The following is a 7,212-nucleotide window of genomic DNA, read 5'->3' as shown; positions in this document are numbered from 1 at the left end:
GTGGCCAAGCCAACCCACGCCTCTGCTGACCTCTGATTGGCTGCGAGTGCGGGTGGGCAGAGGGGGCGGGGCCCATATACGGGAGGGGCGGGGCCGTTGCGTGTGTCACGCCTTATTTCCCGCCCCTTCTCCCATCGGGCCGCGCCTCTTGGGCAAGATGGCGGCGGCCGGGAGGTGAGCGTGCGGGGGCCGGAAGTGCGTCAGAGACGGGGTTGTGGGGGGGGGAAGTCGCGAGGAGGAAAGGGGAGATTAACCGGGGGGGGGGGGATGGGGCAGGTTGTGTGTCCCGCTGTGGCGTGGGGTGTGGGGCTGCAGGGGTGCAGGGGGGTGGGGGTGGGGTTGGGGTTGGGGTTGCAGGGTGCGTGTCCCGCTATGGACAGGGGGCTGTGGGGCTTACTGTAGAGCTGCATATGGGACACGATGTGGGGCAGATGTGGGACCATGGAGCTGCCTGTAGAGCTCTATGTGAGTGATGCTGTGGGGCTGGATATGGGGCAGAATGTGAGGGATGCTACGGGGCTTGGTATGGAGATGTGTGGCTGCTGTGGGGCAGGATGTGGGGCAATGGGGCTGCATATGGGACAGGTGTAGGGTTATGGAGGTGGATATGGGGTAGGATATGGGGCAGGCATGTGCCATGCTGTGGGGCAAAATGTGGTGTTGCCATGGGGTTGGATGTGGGTCACAAATAGGGCATCCGTGGGGCTGGATGTGGGGCTCACTGGGACACGTGTGAGGCATGCTAAGGGCATCTTGGTAATGTCCTGTGCCCCCCACGGCTCTGACCCTCCTGCCCCACGACCTCTCAGCCCCACAGCTCCACTTCCAGCCCCACAAGTTCCATCTCTGGGGCTCAAAGAATGCCCTGCCCCACAGCTCTCTGCCCCACCTCCCACCCCACGTCCCCCCCGACGGCGCAAGAGGCGACGGCAGGAGGAGACTGAGGGCGATGGCGCCGTGGGGCAGAGGAACTTGTGGGGCAGACACCTGCCCCCCGAGATCCTGCTCCGTGTCTTCCAGGCAGCTGTGGCGCAGGATGGAGCCGTTCCCATCCTCTGCAGGTGGGGCACTTGTGGGGCTGTCCCATGGATATGGGCCTAGTCCCCTCCCCCCCCATCTATGGGGCTACCCCACATGTGTGGGGTAGGTGATGGTGTCATAATCACCCCCCCAGAACCACCAACGTGGATCCATCATGGGAAGATCTCACTTGGGGGATGGGGGTGGGGGGGTGTCACTTGGGGGCCCAGCCCCATATCTATGGGGCTGCCCCACATATTTGCCCCCTAGGGCCGCCCGTGTCTGTCGCCTGTGGAACCTGGTGGCCTCTGACCCCCACCTTTGGCAAAAGGTCTCACTTGGGGGGCACACTTGGAGGGCACCAGCCCCACAGCGGCCCCCCAAAAGCCTGAGTCCCTTCTGTGAGTTGGCAAAGAGCAGGTGGGTGCTGGGGGGGGGGGGGAGTACCCTCATGACACCCCCCTACATATGCAGGGCAGCCCCATGGATGTGGGGGCTAGCCCCATAGAGGTGGGGCAGCCCCATAAGTGACGTTTCCCCCCCAAAGGTTGAGGCTGCTGCAGGAGTTTGAGCTGCAGGGGTGGAAGAGCCACGTGGGGCCCCTGCTGCAGGTGAGACTTGGCGGGGCTGGACCCATATGTGTGGGGCTGGACACATAAGTGAGGGGTGGGTCCCATAACTTGGGGGGCAGGACTCATTAATGAAGGGCTGGCACCCATGAGAGGGGTTGGGACCCATAATAAGGGGAACAGGATCCATAAACGTGGGGCAGGGGCCCCATAGTTTTGGGGGGGGGGGGAACCATAAGCAGGGGACTGGGACCTGCAAGTGTGGGGGAGGGACCCCGAAGTGGGTGGCAGGACCCATAAAGGGGGGGGGGGGAGGGTTGGGAGCCACTTATGGGTCCCAGCCCCACACTTCACCAGGTCCTGCCCCACGTTCCAGGCTCTCTCTGCTGGCTGCCCCCAGCTCCTGTCGCTGTCCCTGTCCCGATGTGGGGGGGGTCCCGGCCCCACCCCCGCCCTGCCCCAACCTGCGGCGCCTGCAGCTGAGGCTGTGCCAGGTGAGGGGGGGGGGGGGGGGTTAAAATGGGGGGGGGGGGCTAAAACATGAAGGTGTTTTGGGGAAAACTCTTTGGGAGGTACAACTTGGAACATTAAAAAATGGGGGGGGGGTGTAAAATTTGGGGGGCACTCGGGGTGGGGGGGCAAAAGCTGGGGGTGTTTGGGGGGGGTTAAAAAATGGGGGGGGGTTAAAATTTGGGGGCACTCGGGGGGGCAAAAGCTGGGGGTGTTTGGGGGGGGTTAAAAAATGGGGGGGATTAAAATTTGGGGGCAAAAGCTGGGGGTGTTTGGGGGGGTTAAAAAATGGGGGGGGTTAAAATTTGGGGGCACTCAGGGGGGCAAAAGCTGGGGGTGTTAAAACCTGGGGGGGGCCAAAATAAATGGGGGCAGGTATTGGGGGCAAAAAGTGTACTCCCCTCCCCCTATTATTTGAACCCTTCTTTAATTACCCCAGCCCCCCCCTTAAATTACTTCCCCCATTAGTTAATTAACTCCCCCATTAGTTAACCAATTAACCTTTATTAGTCAATCATTAATTGTGGAGGTCTCCTCACTTCTAGCTGGATCCTCCTCCCCTCCTTCCGTTCCTGACCCCCCTGGGGCCCCCCCTGCAGGAGCTGCTCCTGAGCTGCGACCCCCCGATGGGCCCCTCCCATTCTGCCTGCACTGGCTGTGAGTTGGGGGCCATCACCTGGGGGGAGGGCAGGACCCACAAGTGGGTCCCAGCCTCACACCTGCCCCATACTAATCCCCCTCCCCTCCCCCCAGGGGGGGCTCTGCCCACAGCTGCAGCTCCTGGAGCTGGACATGGGGCCTGGGGGGTGCAGTGGCCTGGCCCCCCCCCTGCTGCTGCCGGTGGAGGGCCTGCAGGGTGCCTGTCCCCAGCTCAAGGTGACACCAAAGTGGTCCCCCTGACCCCCCCCCCCCACATTGTCCCCAAACTCTACCTTGTGTCCCCACCCTGCTCCCAAATTTGTGTCCCCCTCACCAAATTATCCTTAACTCCCCCCCCCAAAATGTGTCCCCCCCCCCCATCTGTGTCCCCAAATGAGGGTGGCTCCAAAGTGACACCCCCTGGACATTCCCTACCCCAAATAAGTGTCCCCAGTCCTCCCCCCAAAAGGTCATTTTGCCCCCTGCTCCAAACTGTGCCCTCTTTGTCCCCCCCACCTTGTCCCCAGCTGATGGTGACACCCCCCTGGCCTCCCCCCACTAAATTGCCTCCAACTCTCCACCAAAACTGTGTTGTCTCCCCCTCCCCCCCCCCAGCTGTCCCTTCCCTTGTCCCCTCTGTCCCCAACTGCAGGTGACACCAAAGTGACACCCCCGTAACCCCCCACACCAAAACTGTCCCCAGCACCCTCCAGCTGTGCCTGAGCCCTGTCTTGTGTCACCACCCCCCAAAAAACGTCCCCCCCACCTTCTCCTCTCCCCTCCCAAAGCTGTCCCCTCCTCCTCCCCCTTTGTCACCACCTTCTCCATCTCTCTGCCAGGTTCTTCGCCTCCTCAACGTCACCTTGGACCCCCGGCCCTGCCGCCAGCCTCCTGCCGGCGCCACCTCCCCTGGCGCCTCCGCTGGCTTCCCCCAGCTGGTGGAGCTGTCCCTGGCCAGCCCCGAGGGCGGCAGCGGCATTGGGGACCTGCTGCTGCAGAGGCTTCTCCACAGGTCCCCCGGGCTGCGGCTGCTGGACCTGCGCGGCTGTGCCCGCGTCACCCCCCGCGGGCTGCTGGACCTGCCCTGCCTCGGTGAGAGCCCAGCCCCACCTCAGCCTGAGGGCCAGGGGTTGATGGATGTGCTCTGGGCACGGCTTGGCCCTGTCCTGGCTGCTTGGCCCTGTCCTGGCTGCTTGGCCCTGTCTCGGCCATGCTGCATTTTCTTGGTCACATCTTAATATCATAGTATCAGTCAGGGTTGGAAGGGACCACAAGGATCCTCCAGTTCCAACCCCCCTGCCATGGGCAGGGACACCCCACACTAGATCAGCCTGGCCAGAGCCTCATCCAGCCTGGGCTTAAACATCTCCAGGGACAGGGCCCCAACCACCTCCCTGGACAACCTATTCCAGGGCTTCACCACTCTCATGGTGAAGAACTTCCTCCTCCCCTCCAGCCTGAATCTCCCCACCTCCAGCTTCATTCCATTCCCCCTAGTCCTAGCACTGCCTGAGATCCTGAGAAGTCCTTCCCCAGCCTTCCTGTAGCCCCCTTCAGATCCTGGAAGGCCACAATGAGGTCACCTGGGAGCCTTCTCTTCTGCAGACTGAACAGCCCCAACTCCTTGTCTGTCCTCATAGGAGAGGTGCTCCAGCCCTCTGCTCATCCTCCTGGCCCTGCTCTGGACACCTTTCAGCACCTCCACATCCCTCTTGTCATAGGGGCTCCAGAACTGGAGGCAGTACTCCAGGTGGGGTCTCCCCAGAGCTGAGCAGAGGGGGAGGATCACCTCCCTTGCCCTGCTGGCCACACTTCTCCTGCTGCAGCCCAGGATCTGATTGGCTTTGCGGGCTGCAAGTGCACACTGAGAGCTCCTGGTGAGCTTCTTGTCCACCATCTTGGCCATTTCTTGGTCATGTCTTGGTGATGTCTACTTTATAGAGTCACTCAGGTTGGGAAAGCCCTCAGAGCCCGTGCCTTGGCTGGATCTTGGCTGTGTTTGTCATGTTTTGTCTTCTTGACCATGTCTCGGTCATGTCTCAGTCAAGCCTTGGTACTATCTTGCCTCCTTGGTCATGCCTTGGTCATGCCTTGGTCATGTCTTGCATGTTTTGTTTTCTTGACCATGTCTTGGTCATGTGTTATCTTCTTGACCGTGTCTGGTGATGTCTTGGCTTGTTGGTCATGTCTGGGCCATAGCTTGGCCATGTCTCTGTCGTCTTGGCCATATCGTGGTCATGTGTTTTCTTGGCCATGTCTGCACCTCTTGGCCATATTTCCTCTTGTAGGTGTATCTTGTCTTCTTGGTCTCATCTTGGTCATGTCTTGACTATGCCTTGTCTCATTGGCCAAGCCTTGGTCATGTCTTGGCCATGCCTTGGTCACATCTCGGTACCGCCTTCTCCCCTTGGTCCCATCTTGGCTTGTTGGTCATGTCTTGGCCAAGCCACGGCTGAGGCTTGCTCAGGTCCTGCCTTGTTGGCCGTGTCCCGCTCCCTCCTTGCCTTGTTGGCCGTGTGGTGGCCCCGTGCTGGTGCAAGCCCCGGCTGGTGTCCCCGCAGAGCTGGAGCGCCTCTACCTGGGCTTGCCGTGCGGCTCCGAGCGCGTCCCGCGGCTGGCCGAGGGCAGCGCCGCCCTGGCCCGGAAGTGGCGACGGAGCCTGCAGGAGCTGGACCTGGCTGGACGCCACTTCGAGCCAGGAGACCTGGCCCAGGCCATGGCCGCCTTCAGCCGCGACGCCCCCTTGAGGTCCCTTAACTTGGCCGGCACCAAGGTCACCGCTGAAGGTCTCAGGTGAGCTTTGGGGGCAGGGTGGAGGTGGAGAGGTGGCACCATGAGGTGGTGACCGCCGTGAGGTGATGGCACCAGGTTGTGACCGGTGGTAAGGTGATAATTGCCATGAGGTGGCGCCACAAGGTGGCTGTCACATGGTGGCACCACGAAGTGACCACCGCGAGGTGATGAGCACCATGCGGTGACACCACCAGGTTATGACCAGCGGTAAGGTGATAATCACCATGGAGAGACCACCAGGAGGTGATGAGCACCGTGAGGTGGTGACCACCGCAGTGATGTGGCACCTCCCCACCAGTGTCCTGGCCACCTGCCCAGGGTTGTCCTACCTCAACCTGTCGTCGTGTCGCCGGTTGCCCAGGGGCACCAAGAGGGCCCATCGAGGGCGTGAGGAGGTGACCAGGTGCTTGGAGGTGCTGGTTGGACACTGTTGTGGTGACCAGGAGAGCCACAGCCACCAGGAGAACCATGGTGACCAGGAGATCCACGGTGAACAGCAACCTCAAGGCCAGTAGGAGCCACCGTGAGGTCCATGCTGATCAAGAAACATGAGTCCAGGAGTACTCTGGCCACCAGAAGACCCACAGTGATGAGGAGCCTCGTGGTGACCAGGAGCTCCATGGCTACCAGGAGCCCCATGATGACCAGGAGCTCCATAGTCAGTAGGAGTCCCATGGCCTGTAGGAGATCCACAGTGACCAGTGGACCCTCAGTGACCAGGAAGCCCATGGCCACCGCAAGCCCCATGGTACCCAGAGTCCCACAACCACCAGGAGGTCCATGGTGCCCAGAAGGCCCATGGCCACCACGAGTTTCATGGTGACTAGGACGTGTACAGTGGAGCAGAAGCCCCATGGGGACAAGGAAATCCATGGTCAATAGGAGACCTATGGCCACCAGGAGCCCCCTGGCCAGGAGCTCCCCCAAAGTCCCCCCTGGAGTTCCTGCACCAGTTGGCAGCCCTGCTTGGGTTCATGACCTCCCTGTTTGTATCCTCACATTTTTGTACTTCCTAGTTTGGACCTCCCCAGTTTAGGCTCCCAGTTTGGGGGCATCTCCCAGTAAAGCTTCTGACCCAGCCCTGCTGCTTGCTTTTGGGGGAGAGCTTCCTGGGGAGTGGAACTGGGATGAGATGGGGATGGAGATGGAATGAAGTGGGGTGGGCACAGGATGGAGATGGGGGTGAGGTGGGGCTGGGATGAAATAGGATAGCCTGGAGGGAAGCTGGTTGAACTGGGGTGGGATGAACTAGGGTAGGAAGGGTGGGGATAGAGCAGGAATGGGGTGGGAGAGAGGATGGGGGCTGGGATGCACTGGAGTGGAGCTGGGATGCACTGGGGTGGAAGGGGTGGACTGGGGTAGGAGACGGGAGGGGACTGGGATGCACTGGAGTGCATTGGGCTGTGGACATCAGTGCACAAGAAGGACATGGAACTGCTGGAGTGGGTCTGGAGGAGGCCAAGAAGATGATCAGAAAGATGGAGAACCTCCTTATGGGACAGGCTGAGAGAGTTTGGGCTCTGTTGAGCCTGGAGAAGAGAAAGTTCTGAGGAGACCTTCTGGTGGCCTTCCAGGACATCAAGGGGGGTCCAGGAAAGCTGGGGAAGGACTTTTTCCAAGGGCTTGTAGTGATAGGACAAGGGGTGGTGGATCCAGATTGGAAGACACTGGACCAGGTTGC

At 60.9% G+C, this 7,212-nt stretch overlaps 1 protein-coding gene across 4 annotated transcripts; it reads left to right on the top strand.

Annotated features, from left to right (window-relative positions):
- The first annotated feature begins 98 nt into the window (after positions 1–98).
- FBXL6 (F-box and leucine rich repeat protein 6) lies at positions 99–6,610 on the top strand. 4 transcript variants are annotated; one of them, XM_068161100.1, is made up of 10 exons: positions 99–174; positions 810–1,061; positions 1,291–1,440; positions 1,568–1,631; positions 1,966–2,083; positions 2,645–2,756; positions 2,853–2,975; positions 3,578–3,830; positions 5,300–5,531; positions 5,830–6,610. In XM_068161100.1, exons 7-10 carry the CDS (start codon positions 2,892–2,894, stop codon positions 6,044–6,046), a joined length of 786 nt encoding a protein of 261 aa, XP_068017201.1. In that variant the 5' UTR covers positions 99–174; positions 810–1,061; positions 1,291–1,440; positions 1,568–1,631; positions 1,966–2,083; positions 2,645–2,756; positions 2,853–2,891; the 3' UTR covers positions 6,047–6,610. The 4 variants fall into 4 exon arrangements, with proteins under 4 accessions (XP_068017201.1, XP_068017203.1, XP_068017202.1 ...); XM_068161102.1 differs by lacking the exon at positions 99–174 and adding an exon at positions 370–465 and having other exon boundaries at positions 877–1,061; XM_068161101.1 differs by lacking the exon at positions 99–174 and adding an exon at positions 370–465.
- Positions 6,611–7,212: the final 602 nt, after the last annotated feature.

This window comes from Melanerpes formicivorus, unplaced genomic scaffold (genome assembly GCF_026170545.1).
Source record: "Melanerpes formicivorus ecotype bairdi unplaced genomic scaffold, bMelFor1.0.p_v2 SCAF_56, whole genome shotgun sequence".
In the NCBI taxonomy this organism is placed as follows: Eukaryota; Metazoa; Chordata; class Aves; order Piciformes; family Picidae; genus Melanerpes; species Melanerpes formicivorus.
This window is presented reverse-complemented; position numbering and strand designations above follow the sequence as displayed.